This window comes from Macrotis lagotis, chromosome X (assembly GCF_037893015.1).
Source record: "Macrotis lagotis isolate mMagLag1 chromosome X, bilby.v1.9.chrom.fasta, whole genome shotgun sequence".
NCBI classification, from domain to species: domain Eukaryota; kingdom Metazoa; phylum Chordata; class Mammalia; order Peramelemorphia; family Peramelidae; genus Macrotis; species Macrotis lagotis.
This window is the reverse complement of record NC_133666.1, coordinates 501,287,940-501,308,238: the sequence shown is the minus strand read 5'-3', so window position 1 is coordinate 501,308,238 and position 20,299 is coordinate 501,287,940. Positions and strand designations below refer to the sequence as shown.

The window sequence follows — 20,299 nt, the reverse complement described above, 5'->3', positions numbered from 1 at the left end:
ATATTTTCTTCCAAAGGCAATGAGAAAGGACACTGCTAAAATCCAGAGAAAGAAATATCAGAATGGTATGAAAAATGAAACTGTATTACATAAAGATCAAATAAACAAATTATGTATATTTAACTTAAAGAACAGAAGACTTGTTTGAAGGAGGGATATAAGGTAAGAGAGAAGATGATAGTTGTCTTCAAATATCTGAAGGGCCACAATTTGTAAATGAGCTCAGATTTATTCTGCCTACCTTCAAAGAGAACTAGATGTAGAGAGTTAGCTATGATTTAATGTAAAATCAATTTTTTATTAATAATTTTTTATTAATAAAAATTGCCCCTGAATAGGATGATACCATCAAGCTGTGACTAGATAGTCACTTGTAAGATATATTGTATAAAGCATCCATAACTTATAAAAAGATGACCTTAAGTCCCTAAAACTTTTAATCCCTTAGGTAATTTAAATTATCTTTCTTTGGTTGACAAATACTTATTCTTTTTTTAAAACAATACCCTTGACTTGATCCTAAAATCGTTAAGTGAATTTCACTGTTTAATCTTTTCTTGGGTTTTTCTGCTTCTCAGTGTTTACTTCTGATTTCTTTTGGAGAAATAACTGAAATGTAGGTGGTGTTGAAAGTAAAAAAAATGTTTTTCACTAATGATTAAACTCAGATTGGCAGAATGGGCCATTCTGGGGAGCATCCTATACTTTTCTTTTAAAAATATGAAATCCTAATACCTTTGATTTCTGTATAAGGAATAGTCAGACTATCTGAAATGATTTTTTTGACAACTGAAAATCTTTCTCTCAGCTGCTTACAATGATCTGTTACTTGATAATAAAGTTCTGAAGTTTTAACCTCTATATTTCCTTGATGATTACAGCAGTGGAGTTCTGTTGATCTGTGGACTAGAGCTTTGTCTTACTTTTCAACTCTTTCAGGAAAAATTCCATTTATTATTATCTACATTCAGGCATTTTTCAATTGCTGTTTTCTTGGGCTATTTCTAAGATTCTCATCTGCACAGACTTAGCTCAAGGTTTTGATTTATATAATTCTTATGTCCTTCTATTTATTTTATTTATTTGTTTTTTATTTTTTATTTTTGCAAGGCAATGGGGTTAAGTGGCTTGCCCAAGGCCACACAGCTATGTAATTATTAAGTGTCTGAGACCGGATTTGAACCCAGGTACTCCTGACTCCAGGGCCGGTGCTTTATCTACTGTGCCACCTAGCTGCCCCCCCTTATGTCCTTCTAAAATGATGTTATCCTTTGACTTTGTTCTGCCAAATTATCTTGATGATTTTAATATTTATTTCAAAATTTGCCCTTTTCTTTTTCAGAGAAGTTACAGATTTGGAGAGATTCCATATTGTATTCCAAATTGTCTAGTCTCTTATTTTGTAAATTGATTTCTTTTTTAGAGAACTCCAGTTCTGTATCAGCATTTTAATTTTATTTTGATTTAAAAAAAATCTCATTTGAATCATTCATTTATTTCTAAGGACCCCATATGGTTTACTATCTAGCTTTCTTTTGCATCATTTGGATTGCTTTCCATCACAAAATAATTTTAACCACATATTTTGATACTGAGATGGCTCTTCTCCTCACCAAGGATGGTCCCTTTGTGTGCTGTTGATTCCATCCCTTACAATCTTCTTCAAGAATGAATTCTTGGGGTGGCTAGGTGGCACAGTGGATAGAGTCCCAGTCCTGGAGTCAGGAGAACCTGAGTTTAAATCCGGCCTCAGACACTTAATAATTACCTAGCTGTGTGGCCTTGGGCAAGCCACTTAACCCCATTGCCTTGCAAGAACTAAAAAAACCCAAATCAAAACCAAAACAAAGAATGAATTCTCAATCATCATCCTTTCTCTAAAATTCAATTTCTCTCCATCTGTTCATTATTTTCCTACTGCCTTCAAGTTTGTTTCATCCTTATTCTTAAAGTACCTTGCCCTATGGGAGCCAACCTGTTAAAAAATTCTTCACACAGCTTCCCCTTTGTCTTCTCTCACTCATTTCTCAACTCTCTGCAATCTGACTTCCAACCTCAAACCTTAAATGAAATGCTTTCTTTTTCCAAGGGAGAGATCATATCTTAATTACTGAATAAGATGATTTATATTTGATCCACATTCTTCTTGACCTATTTGCTACAACTGACACAGATGACTATCCTCTACTTTAGGATATTACGTTTCTTCTCTATCAACTTTAGTGACAGTCTCCTGTTCCTTCATCCCAATTGTTACTTCTCTGTTTCCTTTGCTGCCTCATTAATATGATGCCTTAAACTTGGGTGATTCACAATACTTTGTCATGTCTTCTTGCCTTTTCATTCCATATCCTCACTTTTGGGAACTTTATCATCTCTCCTTAACTTAATGACCATCTCTGCACAGATGATTCATAGATATCTAGCTGGTGTCTTCCTAGCCTTCAGTCCAGTATCACCAATTACCTATTGCACATTTCAAACTGTAGTTCCAGGAGACTTTATTATATCCAAAACTATTAATTTTTTCCTCCTTTAAACTCAGTTCTCTTCCAAACTTCCTTATTTCTTTTGAATGCCCCAGTCTTCTAGGTTTATAACTTCTCATTCTACTTACTTCACTTTCTATATCCAATCAGTTGTCAAATTTTGCTATTTATAACTTCACTACATCTCTTGCATCTGACCTTTTCCCTCTATTCAAAGAACTATCATCTGGACCTCATTGCCTCAAATCTTTCCTCTTCTTGAGTGCATAAAGTTTGAGAGACTTCAAAGATCTATTTGAACTGGGGGTTGAGATATTGAACTGGACTCATGTCTTGTGGAGACTTCACAGGAAGAAGATCCTAGTTGGGGGTTCAATTGCTCCAATTATCTTTATTATCACCTTTAAGGGGTGAATGGTGGAGGTATGATTAGATAAGTGGTGAGAGGGGCAGGAATAGAATTCACTCTAGCACAAACTTGAAATAGTCCTATAAGTCTGTATTGGATTTTTTTCTGTCAAGAGGAGGAGGGAGAAAATGGAGGGAGCTAGAAAAATGTAAAACTCAGGGGAGGCTAGGTGGTGCAGTAGATAGAGCACTGGCCCTTGGAGTCAGGAGTACCTGAGTTCAAATCTGACCTAGCTGTGTGGTCTTGGGCAAGTCACTTACCACTGCCTTGCCAAAAAAAACCCAACCAACTTAAAAAATGTAAAACTCAAAACCCTGCAAAAATGATTATTAAAAACTACCATTGCATATACTTAGAAAAACAAATATTAAATATTTTAAAACCATAAATGAGTCCTATACTATTGGTTATATCTATGTGAAGAGGGCAAGGTCTTTTATTCATTCTACCATTTCAAAAAGTTTTGACTTGAATGCAGTGATTCCCCACATTTTCTTCACATAATTTTGGATGCTGAGAGTCACACATCTTGTTAGTTTGTCAGTCAAAAGTATTTAAAATGACAGGAAAAATCACATGTGGCAGTCACTTCTAAATTTTTAGTGTGTAAATACACCCACCCACTCACACAAACAGCTTTTGATTATCAAGTTGACAGACAGCAAAAAGATCATAACTGATATAAAGCCATATAATTGATTTCAAATGTTGAGGCTAAATATTTGGCAAATAGATGTAGAAAACAAAACAACAACAAATATTAATATAGATTCACCACTTGCAAAATCCCACTGAGATTATCTCATCCAATCCCTCTATTTACAGATGAGGAAACTGGGTTTCAGAGAGGTCTAATGACTTTCTCAAGGTTATACAGGAAATGATAACGATAATGATAAAGATGATAACAATCACTAACATTTTTATAGCACTTATTATGCACTAAATAAACACTGTGATAAGAACTGCACAAATATTATCTCATAAATCCTCATAACAACTCTACAAGATAGATGCTGTAAATCTCTCTCTTTACAGGTAAAGAAACTGAGACAAACAGAGGTTAAATGACTTCCCCAGGGTCAGTAAGAATCTAAGGCTGGATTTGAATTCAGGTTTTCTTTCTCCATTCCCAGCACTCTATCCACTGTGCTACCTAGTTGCCTAAATGATAGAGACCGTGTTTTATACCAGAGGTGTCAAAATCACCACCAATGTGCCATGTGATCCAAAATACTCTTGTGCGTGACCTGAATAAAATGAAAATGTAACTGGGAAAAGTTTAACAAAATAAATGAAAATATAGTAACATATAGATAATATTACATTTTAAAACTAAGTCAGTAGGCAGTCCACAGGAATCCATCTTTTTGGACTGATGGCTCCCCATTTTTCTTTGAGTTTGAGATCACTGTTTTGTACACTCTAGATTTCTTTTTTATTTGATATCAGCCAACAGATATATAAACACATTGAAAATGTGTAGGTACTACCCTTAGGCAGCAAACATTTAATTTCCTTTCATGGTTAGAGAGATAAGGGAACCTACAGTTACTAGAAAGTCATTAGTAAAATTTATGGAGATAGATGACAAAATAAGATTATCAAAATTATCTCAGAAAATAGTGAGAAAGTGATATGGAAAAACTTTTCTAGAAAACTAAATGAAACACTCAACTATTTATAAAAATGTCTCTTCCCAACTTTATGAAAAAGTTACGACAAGAACCCATATATTATCAAGGGCAATACTGAAGAAAATTAAGATGACAATTGGTCAGTTGACATAAATGATCATACATTTACCTGACAATGGCCTCCTGGCTATTCTACTTACAACTGATCTATCTCTCGGATCTGGGTATTTTATCTGGTAATCCATCATTTCTGGAATGCCCTCCCTCCTCATGTCTATCAACAGGCTTCCTTTAAATCTCAACTAAAGAGCTGTTTTTTAGACTTTTTTAGACTCCAAATCCCTCTTAATTTTAGTATCTTCCCTCTGTTAATTATTTCCTATTTATCCTGTATAGTTTACACATATTTGATTGTTGTCTCTTCCATTAGACTGTGAGTTCCTCAAGGGCAGCGATTAGCTTTTGCCTCTTGAGCTTAGTTGCTTGGCATATAGTTGATGTTTAATAAATGTTTAGTGATGGATGGCTTATTGTAGAGACTATGGAGGGGAGTAAGTTAGAAACGAGGTTACAAAAGGGTGTAACAGTCATACAGAGGATTTTATACTTAATCTTGGCAGTAATTGGGAGCCACTCAAGCTTAAAGTGTGTGTGTGTGTGTGTGTGTGTGTGTAAGAGACACAGGCACATTTGTAGATAAACTAGACCAATTTGATAGCTAAACAGAGGATGGTCAATGGTGGGGAGAACCCTGAGATGGGGAGACCAAACACTTACCTGTGCAGTAGCCTAGGCATCGGGGTGTGGCATGGTGCTGGAGAGGAAGCATTCTCAAGATATGTGGCAATGGTAGAATCAATAGGACTTAGCCACAGATCAGTTATAGGTAGGGAACAAAGACTTCAGAGCTGACACCCAGGTGGCAAGGCTGCATGGCTGGGCTGATGGCATAATTTAAAAATGATTGGGCTACCTGACTAAAAGTCATGACCAGGAAATTACATAGATTTCATTTTTTTTTGCAAGGCAATGGGGTTAAGTGGCTTGCCCAAGGCCACACAGCTAGGTAATTATTATCTGAAGTTGGATTTGAACTCAGGTCCTCCTGACTCCAGGGTCAGTGCTCTATCCACTGTGTCACTTAGCTGCCCTCCATAGATTTCATTTTAAAAGAAATTCTCCAGGAAAATTGCCCTGAGATCCTAGAAGCAGAGGTTAAATAGAAATTGGGGAAATCTATTGATCACTTCATGAAAGAAATCACCCCCCCCCAAAAAAAATTCCCAGGAATATTAAAACCAAATTCCAGAACTCCCAAGTCAAAGAAAAAATATTACAAGCGCCCAGAATGAAACAATTCAAATATTGTGGCACTACAATCTGGATTATACAAGATTTAGTAGCATTTATATTAAGGATTTACAGGGTTTGGAATATGATATTCCAGAAGGTAAAAGGGCCTGGATTATAACTGAGAATCAACTACCCAACAAAAATGAATATCCTTTTTCAGGGATGGACATTCAGTGAAATAGGGGAACTTTCAAACTCTCCTGCTGAAATGACCAAAGCTGAACAGAAAGTTTGATCTCCAAGTATAGGACTCAGGTGAAGCACAGAGAGAGTGGATGGGAAGGGCAAATTCTGAGGGATTTAATGATGTTGAACTGCTTGTATTCCTGCATGGGAAGATAATACTGATAACTCATATGAACCTTCTCATTTATCAGTTAGGAGGAAGCATATATAGACAAGGTACAGGAGGGAGCTGAATATGAAGGTAAAATATATTATGAAGATGGAGTCAAAAAGGAATGTACTGGGAGAAAGGGAAAGGAAAGGTAGAATGGACTAAGATATTTCACATTAAAGAATCAAGAAAAAGCTTTTGCAATGTAATGAATAGAAGGGGGGATGCTGAGGGGGAATGAATGAGCCTTCATTCTCATTGGAAATGGCTCAGTGAGGAAACAAATAACAGATTCAATAGGATATAGAAATCTATCTTACCTGACAGGAAAAAGGAGAGAAAAGGGATGGGAAAAAGGAGATGGAGAGGTGGGAGGGAGTAGGTGATGGAAAAGAGGGAAGATCATGGAAGACAGTAGTCAGATACCACAGTTTTGAGAAAGGACAAAGTAAAAAAAGAGAGAAAGAATAGAATAAATGTAAGTGGGGAGGAAAAGAATGCAGGAAAAACAGCAATAGCATCTGTGGGAAAAAAATATTGAAACAACTTTTCTTATGGACTCCCAGAGCCAGAGCTGATGGTATTTGAACACAGACTAACATTTCCTTTCTTTTTCTCTCTTGCGGTTTCTCTATCTTTGGGGAAAGGGTATTATGTTTATCTTTGCAATAAGAATATTATAATAATGTGAAAATAAACTTTTAAAAAATACAAAAATAATTTGTATTTAAAAATCTAATGTATTAATACGATCTATTAAATTAATTCCAAAGTTCTAAAAAATTATATCTATCATGATTCAAGCCTAAGATAACTATCTGCCCAGAAAAAATCAAGTGGATAAAAATACATGATACATGGACAGTCTATAGAACTGACCTTTAGAATACAAATCTTTGGAAAACATTGAAAATTTCCCTTAGAGAATCTTGCCATGAATTTAATGACCCTATCTATGCTTCTTCTTAAAACAAGGTTGACTTCTGAATGTGAATATTTGTTTAATCAATAGCATTTATTGGACTTCTGGGGTGGAGCCAAGATGGTAGATTGAAGCTAGTTAGTTCCCAGAGCTTTTCCCCAACCAATTTTAAATGAAGCCTCTAAATAGATACTAAAGCTGCAGAAATCACGAAAGCAAGACTGAAACAAGTTTTCAACTCAAGATATCATGGAGGAACTTCAATAAAAGTCTGTCTCACATGAATAAAAGGGTAATATAGTTCAGAGTAACTGGGATACCTGGAAAGTTTGTGGGTGGTTCTTAACCACAGCACAGCTTAGATTCCAGCTCAGCAGGCCAAAGGTGCAGAAGGCCAACAAATGAGGGTCCCAAGCACAGCTCAGAAAACAGAGTTCAGGTCCCGGGAATTGGTGCAACAGGCTGGACTGGGTGGGGCTACCCTAACACAGGGAACAAACTGCTAGCAACTAAAACATGGGCAATGTCCTAGACAAGTGGTAGGCCAGGGTCCAGATCCCAGGCCCCAGCATAAAAGCTTGGGACTATATCTCCTATGCTCCAGGAATACAGTTCAACCAACAAAAGGAACAAAACCACCCACAAAAAAGGCACTAACCATAGAAAGCTCCTTTCTGATAAGGATGATAAAAAGATCACCTCATAAGAGGAAAGCAGTGAAAGAATGTCTACGTGTGACATCTCCAAAGGCTTTATAAATTGATCTCAAATCCCCAAAGACCTCTTGGAAGAGCTCAAAAAGGATTTTAAAAACTAAAGAGAAGAAGAAAAATTGAGGATAGTCATGAAGAAGAACTATTTGGCTTTAGAATACAATATCTTTAAAAGTAAAATTAGCCAAATGGAAGAAGAAATAAAATCCTTTAAAAGTAAAAATGGCTAGGAGAGCAGCTAGGTGGTGCAGTGGATAGAGTCAGGAGGACCTGAGTTCAAATTTGACCTCAGACACCTAATAATTATCTAGTTGTGTGGCCTTGGGCAAGCCACTTAACCCCATTGCCTTGCAAAAAAAAAAAATCCTAAAAAAAAATAGCTAACTGGAAAAGGAATGTAACTCACTAACAAACAAAACTGGGGGCAGATAGGTGGCGCAGTGGATAGAGCAGAGGCCCTGGAGTCTGTAGTACCTGAGTTCAAAGCCAGCCTCAGACACTTAATAATTACCTAGCTGTGTGGCCTTGGGCAAGCCACTTAACCCCATTGTCTTGCAAAAACCTAAAAAAAAAAAAAAAAAAAAATTAACCATTTGGAAAAGAGAACACAAAAAGTAACTGAGGAATATAAAACCCTAAAAATTAGAACTGGATAAATGGAAACTAATGACTCTATAAGATATTTTCCATCAAACAAAATCAAAATGTTGGGAAAAAATAGGAAAAAATGTAAAGTACCTCTTAGGAAAAAATGATCAACTAGAAGAATTGATCCAGGACAGATAATTTACAAATTATGATCTACCTGAAAGTCATAGTCAGAAAAAGAGCCTGGACAGTATCTTGCAGGAAATTATCATGGAAAGCTGCTCCAATATCCTAAAACAAGGAGATAAAATAGTCCTTGATAGAATTAATTGATCACTACCAGAAAGAGATCTCAAAATAAAAACTCCAAGGAATAGTGCAAATTTCAGAATTCTCAGATAAAGGAGAAAATATTGCAAGCAACTAAAAAGAAGCAATTTAAATATCAGGGATTACACAGGACTTATCAGCTTCAACATTAAAGGATTGGAGGTCCTGGGATATGAAATTCTGGGAGGCAAAACAGCTTGGATTACAATCAAGAATTAACTACCCTGAAAAATTCAGTATGTTCTTTCAGAGAAAAAGAACTTTCAGTGTTAAAATAAGACTTTCAAACAACAGAAGAGACAGAATCAAATTGAAAATTTGAACTTCAAATACGAGACTCAAGAGATGTGTAAATAGGTAAACAGAAAGGGGAAAAGATATTAGTCAATAAGACTAAATGTCTTCATCCATACAAGGGAAGACAATACTTGTAACTCTTGAAAATTTTATTTCTCTTAGGACAGTTGAAAGGAGAATATTTAGAAAGAGAGTTTGAATAGAAATTGACTGTGATGTGATCAAACTTCTAACTCTTGAGTGTTGATTGGGACAGTTAAAGGGAGCGTACTTGTTTGTTTTTGTTTTTGTTTTTTTAGGTTTTTGCAAGGCAAATGGGGTTAAGTGGCTTGCCCAAGGCCACACAGCTAGGTAATTATTAAGTGTTTGAGACCCCAGATACTCCTGACTCCAGGGCCAGTGCTTTATCCACTGTGCCACCTAGCTGCCCCAAAGGAGGGTACTTGGAAAGAATACGTAGATATAAAGTGATAATGATGCTCATGGGTCTTGAGAATTGTATTTCTAATGTGACTGTTGAGGGGAGGTTATTTGGACAGAGAATATAAGTAAGAAGTGATTATGATGTGATGAAGTCTATGAATCATTACTCAATTAACCCTTGAGAATTGCACTTCTCTCAGGACAGATAAAAGGAGTATACTTTGACAGACAGTGTGGATATAAGAAAAATATAAAGACATGAAAGACAAGACGTGAAAAATTTTCTATACTGGGAGAAGGAAGGCATTAAGAAGATGACATCATATGATGAAGTACAAAGAACTTACAGTAAAGGGAAAGAAGGGAGGGTGTAAGCACTGATTAAATGTTACTCTCAACCTATTTGGTTCAAAGAGAGAATAACACATTTCCAACTGGGTTTAGAAATTTGTCCTACCTGGGGAAGCTAGGTGGCACAGTGGAAATTTATCCTACTCAACAGGAAATTTGGGGGTGGGAATAAGGGAAGAAAAGGTTGATAAAAGGAAAGGGGAAAGTAAAAATAAAGGTAAAGTTAAAGTGAACTTTTTTTTAAAGCAAAGTAAAAGGCAGAAAGAGAAAAGAAAAGGGAACAGGCTGATAGAAGGGAAGGTAGATTGAGAAATGCAGCAGTAAGACGCATAAAGCAGAAGCAGAGAACAGAATAGATTAAAAATTAGAATCCTACAATATACTGTTTACAATAAACACATCTGAAGTCTAGAAATACACACACAGGGAAAGGGAAAAGGCTGGAGAATATAATATGCTAACCTTGAAATAAAAAAAAGCCGGGGTAGCAATCCTGATCTCAGACAAAAACAAAAGGAGATCTAATTAAAAAGGATAAAGGAGAAAGACACTGTAAAGCTATGGTTAATTAATAGATATATTTGTGAAATTTGTGACACTCCTTATAAAGCCCATCAATTGGAGAATGTCTAAACAAGCTATGGTACATGAATGTTACAAAATACTATTTTCTGTAAGAAATCATAAGCAGCTGAACTTGAGAAAAGCCTGGAAAGACTTGCATGAACTGATGCTGAGTGAAGTGAGCAGAACCATGAGAACATTGTGCATACAAAGGACAACACTGTGAGATAATCAACTATGATGGAAACAACTTCTCTCAGCAGTTCAGTGAGCAAAGACAATGCTGAGAGACTTGTTAAAGTACACCATGATCACTTTTTAAAACTCCTTTTGTTTTTTCTTTCTTTTTCATGGATTTTTAAACCCTTAGTTCTAATTTTTTTTTCACAACATGACTAATATAAAAATATGTTACATATTTTTAACTACATCAAACTGTATGCTGCATTGGGAGAAGGAAGAAAAGGGTAGGCAGTAGAAAAATATGCAACTCAAAAGCTTGCAAAAGGATGAATGTTGAGAATTATTTTTGCATGTAACTGGAAAATAAATATATAAATAAAAGGGGAAAAAAAGCATTTATTGCAGCTCTGTGGTAAGTGCTGGGGGATATAAATATAAAAACATGATAGTCTCTGCCCCCAAGGGAGTTTATATTCTACAGAAAGAATTCATGTTCTTCTTTATGTAAATGTAGAAATAAACAGTGATTTTTCTCCCCCAGTGAGGAAAGAAATAAAAATTGAAGAAATAATGTAATTTGCAAGCCTGCATGGCTACTAAGCTATGAGATTTCCTAAGTAATAAGTTTATTTACAATAATTTGGGGATAAAAACAAATTAAATCTGTATAATAATTTAGATAAAATCAAATTACTTTAATCCTATGTTAAACTTTTTCAAAAATAAGTTATGAAATTAGGTATCAGAATCCTAACTCTTTTAATGATATGCAAATATTTGTGAAATGTCACAGACAACTAGAGCTTATTTACCTTTGTAATTTATATTTAATGTCTAAATCTTGCTAAGTAACAGAGTATTAACAATCAAGTTTAATTACCAGTAATATACAATATAATGTTTTGAATATGCTATGAATAAGTCTACTTTCAAGTTTCAATTGACTTATTAAAATTAGCTATAAAATTATAAAGTCAACATGATTTTCTAGTTTCTTTCTTGTTACTCCTTGGAAATAAGGTTATGCAGTTTTTGAAATGTAATAGCTTCAGGTCAAATTTATCTGTCTGAAAGAATTTCCTTAATTTATGGTTAGCAAGTGAAAGAATCTGAAGGAATAATAATTCTCCAGGAAATTGTATGTTTGTTTTTTTTCATGGTCATTATTGATTTTTAGAAAAGAACTATAAAAGATCTGAAATCACTTCGTTCTTTTCCTCATAACAGACAAATGATTTTAAGGCAATATTATTTAAGAAATACACTTTTTAAAAAATGTTGTACTAACCTCATCAGGACTGGATGCCTGGTAAGTTCGATTTTCATCACTGAAGTCCTGATCTACTTCTGCATATTCTGTTTCACCAGTCATTCCAGCACGGGACTCGTACACAGGCGTGACATTGTGACAAAGAGCAATAGCTTTCACTGCTTCATGTATTCGACTGCTAACACTTTTGCGAACTTTGGGAGCTGAGGACTGAGATTTTCTGGATGGTGTTGAGCTAGAACTGTTTCCACTAGCTTGTGAAATCTTTAAAACAAGAAACAAAGATAAAAAGAAAAATTAATAGGTGAAAGATGAAGATAAATTATGCAATTAAATTAATAAGGTTTCATTTTTCTAAAATTAATAATCTTTAGGGGAGAATTTATTTTATTATCTGCTTTTAAATATGTATTTGTTTATAGTATAAAATTACTTTTAGTCAGTACTAAAGAACAACATTTTCATTTTACTCTTAACTTACTGAACATATCTACAATTACTGTCAAATATTTCAAGGTAGCAATATCTACCAAAACTTACATTACTACAAAATTTAAAATTTTAAAAATCCAGTCTGGTAATTCCATTTTAATTGTATAATTTATTTTTTAAAAGTCCTTGCTAGCTTGTTCACCTACTACCAAAAAAAAAGACCCCAATACAACATGGGATCTTTTATTCCTGAAAACTTTCATTATTATTAACTGCAATATAGAGAAAAAGAACAAGGTATTTCTGTTATTTGGGGTTAGTTGAAAGATTTTCTTCTATATAATAAAAAAGAATTTTCATAATTTTAAACTATATGTTGGAGATAGTTAGGATTCAGTTTGACCACAGTTAATTTTAAAAAACTCACCATACATATTGATTAAAATGACTGCTGTGGTACAGTTTTAAATAAAATTGCTCCTAATGTAACTACCAATTCATCATGGCGCATGTTGGTCTCTACTCAAGCTGAGCTGTTATGATTTAAAATAACTGATTTCTTCCAGAGAAGATGATGATTTTGAGGAAAGACCTTTTAAGGTTAGGTTGAAATAGCAACTTTCCTTTATTTCACCACTTTCTGTCAACTTTAAAGTAACTTCACAACAAGCTGCCTTAGAAACCAAGCTTCTTGTTTTTTGACTGAGTGTACCAATCCACTGAACCGTGAACATTATGCCCATCAAATTACAGTGTTGTCTAATAAAGGGTTTAACTTTTCTGCTCATCTGGCACTGCTTTTCAGTGAAAGCTTTAAACCTCTGCATTTGCATTCTGCTAACACTGATGCCATTACAGCCGCAAATAAATTAAGCCGATTTACTCCTTCTGAATTATGTTATGTTTATTGATGCTTGTATAATTTAATTTCACACAAATTCCATTAAAGATTATGCCCTCTATCACAAAATGCTTCCAGTGGGGAAATATAATCAGGTTATAATAGATTTGTGTGTTGCATTATAGTGGACCTAGTAGACTATTGTCATCTTAATAATAAAACACAACACAAACAAGGGACAAAATCAATGTCACATAAGAACTACTGTCTAACCAGCTAACCAACTGACAGCTTCTATTAAAAAAGATTAAATAAAAATCCTCCTCAGATGGAAACAATTATTGAATATTTGTTTTTCAAAAATATAAATTAACCCTTCATTTTTCTTTTTTTTAAGACTTCCTATTAATGAGAAACTTCCTTGAAATCCTATTTAAACATTATTATTATTATTATTATTATTATTATTATTCAGGTTAAAAGGGGGAAAAAACGAAAAAAAAATGAAGGCCTTCGAAGAAAATCAAGCTGTATCTTACAAATGAATACAAAAAGACAAATGTTTGGCTTAGTAAAAGTGATCCCCTAGCTCTCCTATATAGGTAATAAAAAGATCAACAACTTCATATTATTTATTACTAAATCAATTCATATTATTTTTACTAAATGTTTTAGAATAACAATCTTGTTATTTAATTAAATCTAAATGGCGCAGAGCCAAATTAATAGTATGAGTAGGTAATATCTCTCTTTAAAGATGAATTCAAAAGAAAAATTTGATCAAGTGCTAGACTGTTTATAAAAGTTCTTTTAACCAAAAGAGTAGCCAGAAAATTATTCTTGCTCCAACTTTTAATTATTTACTTCAAAATCTATTATAATATACTATGCTAATTTATTAGAGGAATTATATTTTCAATTCTGTTTTAACTTGAAGTGTGCTATAACCAATAAACAAAATCAGTACCAAAGTTATTTCTCCAAGAATAAAGAGGTGGTTGATTTTATCAGTCTTTTATATTAGATGGAAACTAATATTCAGTCAATTTCCACTATTGGAAATTTATCTCTTAGGATTATACATGCTATAGTTAAATCATAAATTTCATATAGAAAAAACTCAATACAAAGGTAACATGGCTAAGTTTTGTTCTCCAAAGGTAGCATCACAGAGAGGGTCATTTGCATGGTTTAACTAAGTTACAATTTAATAAAGATAAAAACAACTGCAACAAAAAGCAGAAGATTTTGCATGTTGATTTAGGTCAAGTGCATGGGTGTGAGGTAAGAATATAAAGGGTATTAAATGAACACAGTGGGAGTTGGAAAATCTTAAACTTGTACCTAGAAATATATATTTAATGATTTCATATGTTTAAAATAATCAAAATGATAAATGTTTGATCATAAGAAATAAACTTGTTATTTAATACATTTTTCTTAAGAATAAAAAAAATCCCTTTCCCCTTTAACAGAAATTAGGGAACAGAAGAAAAATTACCTGTGAGTAAGAATTAATGATATGATTTTGAATTTCATCCATTGTGTCAGTTCCATAAGATACAGTGCCTAAATGGAGACGCTTAAATATCATCTCATTTTGAGTAAGAGTTCCTAGGATAAAATTATGAAAACAAGAAAGGAATTCATTTAAATATGTTCTAAAGAAAATGAAATGTTTACTTTCTTTATGTTGCTTTCCTGCAGTATGTAGTATATCTTCTACATACCTACATACCAACTATTCTTTACCATTTTCACCTATGATCCTTAATAAACATCACAGTTACAATTTTTTTCTTTTGTTAGTGAGACAAGAAAAGTATTCCAAGTATGTCAAAGCTAGGTAGTTCTTAATTGGTCAATTTAATGAAATGAAAAGAATTCATAGTTTTATATTTTAAAAAGTTAAAAAAATGATGTGCTAAATTGGATGTTTTTTACAAATTTTATATATTCTAGAAAACAAAGTAATATGAAATATGATTATATATTTCTGTACTTCCAAAACCTTCAGTGGCTTTCTATTACTTTACTAAGTTTATTCTGCTCTGTCTGGTATCAAATCCTTCCTAATGTGGTGACAATTTTATCTCTTATCTTTTTGCTGCCATATATGGCATACATTCTACAATTCATCTGAATAACACTAGTCTTCATTACTGAATGAACTTGTTTGCAATTGTCTACCTTCTATGATTTTTAAACATTAATTTTTAAAATTCTGAATTTCAAATTCTCTTTCCAAAATGTCCCCAGTCATTTAGAAGGCAAACAATATGATGGTCATTATACTTTTAAAGTCATGCAACACATATTTCCTTATTCGTCATGTTGAAAAAAAAAAAAGCAAGGAAAACAAAGTAAAAAAAAAATATGCTTCAATCAGCACTCAGTTCATCAGTTCTCTCTCCAGAGGAGGACAGCATTTTTCATAATGAGTCTTTTGGAATTGTTATGGAACACTTTATTTATCAAACTGGTTAAATCTTTCACAATTTATTATCCTTAAAACATTGCTGTAAATGTATATAGTATTCTCCTGGTTTTGCTCATTTTTTTTTTGCATCAGTTCATACAGGACTTTCCAAATTTTTCTGAACCCATCCCCTTTGTCATTTCTTATAGGTCAACAGTATTCCATCACAATCAAATACCAAAGCTTTCTCCTTTCTCAGTCATTCTCTTACTGATGGCCAAACCCTCTATGAAGCCAGCCCTGGCTCCCCAGAGAATAAATCTTTCCTCTTCGAATTCACGTAACACTTCATTTTTCATTTCCTTTAATCCCTTTATATTATTTTGTATTACAGATAGGAGTATGCCATATCTTCCTGCCAGTCTCTATGTTCAAGTACCAAAAGAACACCTTAATTTCTACCCCCATGCTGTATATAGCACAATGTTTTGCAGAAAGAGTGAAAACTAGAAAACTCATAGTAGTTGCATTTTTAAAAATTTATTTTTCCAACTATATTTAAAAAGAAAAACAAAACTTCCATTATAAATAATAATTTAGCAAAATAAATTCCTGTAACAGCCATATTCAAATAATATATATTTTAGTCTATACTCTAAGTCCATTACTTCAGAGGTGGGTAATATGAATCCACTGAAATAGTAGTTGGTCTTTTCTTTGATTATATTTCTTAAAACTTTCTAGTTGTTTTTCTTTCTATATTATTGTTACTCTATTCATTATTCTCCTATACTTCCCACTGCATGAAAGCATAAGTCTTCTCAGGTTTCTCTGAAATGATTTTTTCATCATGTCTTATAATGAAAAAATATTTCACTATATTCATATAACATTTTTTCAGGCATTTTCAAACAGAGGAGCACCCCTTTAGTTGCCAGTTTTTTTCTACACCAAAAACAGCTGCTATAAATATTGTAACTGCTCCATAAACCTCCCTTCCTACTCAACTCTCGCTACCCAATGCCCAATTATTTCCTAGTGATCTCTGTACTTTAATAGCTATTCTTTGGATACTAGATAAATTTTGTTACCAAGTCTTGATTATTAGCACCTTGATAGAACTTCTAGAATCTAAAATTTACATTAGGGTGATAGAACTTTCTGGAATGGAAAAATGCCACCATGGAAAGATGAGGCACTGGAATAGGAGTTTAGTAATTAGAATCAGGATGAGGATTCAAATTCTGCCCTGACTCACTTGACCAGAAGCAAATCACTTTAAATATATACACACGCGTGCGCACGAGTATGTGTTTGTGTACATATATAAATATATATTCCAGTGTGTGTGTGTGTGTGTGTGTAAATATATGTATATTCCAGAATGAATCTACAGAGTAATATTCCTCAGTATACTTGAAAGAATAATTCTGGATCAATATTTGAAGGAGCATGTCAAGATGAAATGCATTTTCGTGAAAAATAACACCTATATACTACCTCACACTAGTCAGACTGCCCATTATGACCAGAAAGGACAATGATCAATGTTGGAAGGGATGTGGAAAATCTGGGACACTAATACATTGCTGGTGGAGCTGTAAACTCATACAACCTTTCTGGAGAGCAATTTGGAATTACGCCCCAAAGGCAACAAAAATGTGCATCCCCTTTGATCTGCAATCTCACTACTGGGTCTATACCCTGAAGAGATTATGAAAAAGGGTTAAAAACATCACTTGTACATAAATATTCATAGCAGCTTTGTTTGTGGTGGCAAAGAATTTGAAATTAAGTGAATGTCTGGGGAGGCTATGTGGTGCAGTGGATAAAGCACTGGTCCTGGAGTCAGGAGTACCTGAGTTATCCAGCCTCAGACATAATTACCTAGTTGTGTGGCCTTGGGCAAGCCACTTAACCCCATTGCCTTGCCAAAAAAAAAAAAAAAAACCACCTAATAAAAAAAGAAATTAAGTGAATGTCCTTCAATTGGGGAATGGCTTAACAAACTGAGGTATATGTATGCCATGGAACACTATTGTTCTATTAGAAACCAGGAGGAATGCGAATTCAGAGAAGCCTGGAAGGATCTGCATAAATTGATGCTGAGTGAGATGAGCACAACCAGAAGATTGTACACCCTAACAGCAACATGGGGATTGATGATCAACCTTAAAGGACTTGCTCATTCCATCAGTGCAACAATTAGGCACAATTTTGGGATACTGCTATGGAGAATACCACCTGTATCCAGAGAAAGAATCGTGGAGCTTGAACAAAGACCAAAGACTACCTTTAATTTAAAAAAAAAATCTTATTATGTAATTTTATTACTAATATTTTACTTTTTCTTCACGGATTATGATTTTTCCCTCAACACATTCAACTTAGATCAATGTATACCATGGAAACAATGTAAAGACTAATAGACTGCCTTCAGTGGGGGGTAGGGGGAGGGAAGCAAGATTAGGAGGAAAATTGCAAAACTAAAAATAAATAAAATCTTTCTAAAAAATAACATCTATAATTAATTCATTTTTCTCTCTAATTAAATGCAATATAAAGAAAATAAAAAGTTTTTCTTGGGATTTTATATATATATATATATATATATATATATATATATATCTTCAGTAAAATAACTAATACATGTCTGCTGATTCTTAGTTTTTCTTTTTTTTCTATTTCATGAACTTTTTAAAATAAAACAACTTCTTCAACGGATACTGCTTGAGTATTGGGACAAAGTGGTATAATAGAAAAAAATGAGGACACTTTCACTTGGATCACATTTCCAAAACTGTCCTAAAAATACTTATAAAAATTTAAATAAACAAAAATAAAATTAAAATCAATACCATGATAGTAATATTTAGTCTATTTACCTACATGATTGGAAAAATAACATTACTGATATTACTTTAGAGGGAAGATATTATTTCTGATTTTTTACCTAAATATTAAACAATTTTCATTAAAATGCTTTAAAAGATGACAGAGAATCTTAACTCTCACCTCAAATTTTGCAATGTGATACTATTCCTTTTTAAATTTTTACTTCCAAAGACTAGTCAAATGCTCAATTAAAAATAATGAACATAAACGACTGAATTTCTGAAATAGCCCTTGTAAAGTTATAGACTGTCAACTCTATCTGTATTCTTCATCTGAAGTTTCTACCTGTTCCCTGATCCCAAACAATTATTAAAGATCAGAAAAGAAAGTTTTCACTGTTAAATGGTTAAACATCAGAAACAGATATGATTTTAATATTGGAAATGAGTTTTAAGAAGATGCCTCAAAATATCAGCATATGCTTTATTAGGGTCACCTAAGGACCATGGGACCTTTCCATTTGACTTGATGCTGAAACCTCTTGTTATATCTTCTCCAATAGAATGTGGACTTCATGAAGGCCCCTATTTGCATTCCCAGTTTTTAAATTTTAACAGACTACTTTGCATACAGTAAGTTCTTTATAAATTCTTTTTTCCTTTATTCATTTTTAAATCACAAGAAACATAATTTTATTCTCAATTCTTCTACTGATGTTATATCTCATGATTAACTTTTTTTTTTAGGTTTTTTCAAGGCAAATGGGGTTAAGTAGCTTGCCCAAGGCCACACAGCTAGGTAATTATTAAGTGTCTGAGACCAGATTTGAACCCAGGTATTCCTGACTCCAAGGTCGGTGCTTTATCCACTACGCCACCTAGCTGCCCCATGATTAACTTTTAAAATTTATTTTCCTTATTTATTAATTTGCATATTAGAAACCATATTTGATTTAATATATTGGTATCTGAGTTTAAAAGGTTTTGATTTAAGATTCCATAGTGTTATAGAGCCAATTCTGTTCCTATATATTCCATTTCTATTTTATATTAAAATATTTTAAAATCAATAAATTAAAAGAATAATGCCAGGAGTAATAAAGGTCAGAATGAGTTAAAGTTGGACAAAAAAGTCAAGAAAAGGGGGGTGGTTTATTTTTGCTACTATTTTCAGGTTTACTGTAGAAAAAAATGGAGATCAAAAAGGAAAGGATATGACTGACTCTAGTCAAGATGGAGGAGGTGATGAGAACAGAAGAGAGGGAAAAGGCAGAACTTATCAAGTGCTATTTTACTTCTGTTTTTTCTGAAAAAGAGGAAAATTTCTTTTCCTGGCCCCTATATATTTCCACCTTTATCACACATTATTTCTCTTCATGCTTTCTAGTGATTCCTGAAAGAATGTGCAGAATGGCAAAGGTGTATCAGCAGCCAAAGGGGTAAAATTTATGCCACTTCAAAAAATGGAAGAGAATATTCAAACTATAGGCAAACGAGTTTGACTTTGATTCCTGGCAAAATTCTTTAAATTATTGTTACAGTCATGTTTATTGAACAAAAAAGTTGTTCTTATTCTATGAGTCAGGTTCTAAAAATTATAAGATGGACTTCAATAAGGATTAATGTCAAGTCAGACATTTGGCTACAAAAAACCCTTAAGTTTATAATGCAGAAGCCATGGCAGTTAGACTAAAAAAAAATCTGGACTATATGTGGACTGAAAGTTCGACAAAGAACAATTAATCAAAGAAAGCTAATGTGATGATATAAGGTTGCAATAAAAGGCCTAGAGGCCAAACCTTTATCTGGAGATGATAATCCCATGTCATCTGAAGGAAGGAGAGCATGTATTATTTTAATTTTTTAAAGATTTTTAAATTATTTTAATTTTTATGGTGTCAAAAGAG

At 33.3% G+C, this 20,299-nt stretch overlaps 1 protein-coding gene across 7 annotated transcripts in view; it reads right to left on the bottom strand.

The window, feature by feature from the left end:
• Positions 1-20,299, bottom strand: part of ATP9B (ATPase phospholipid transporting 9B (putative)) — a 487,939-nt gene that overhangs the window by 92,330 nt on the left and 375,310 nt on the right. For all 7 annotated transcript variants that reach the window (XM_074204072.1, XM_074204073.1, XM_074204074.1 and 4 more), the window contains 2 exons: positions 14,641-14,753; positions 11,885-12,130 (listed from right to left, as the gene is read on the bottom strand). In XM_074204072.1, coding sequence (XP_074060173.1) covers positions 11,885-12,130; positions 14,641-14,753 — 359 coding nt within the window. The remainder of the gene's footprint in view (positions 1-11,884; positions 12,131-14,640; positions 14,754-20,299) is intronic.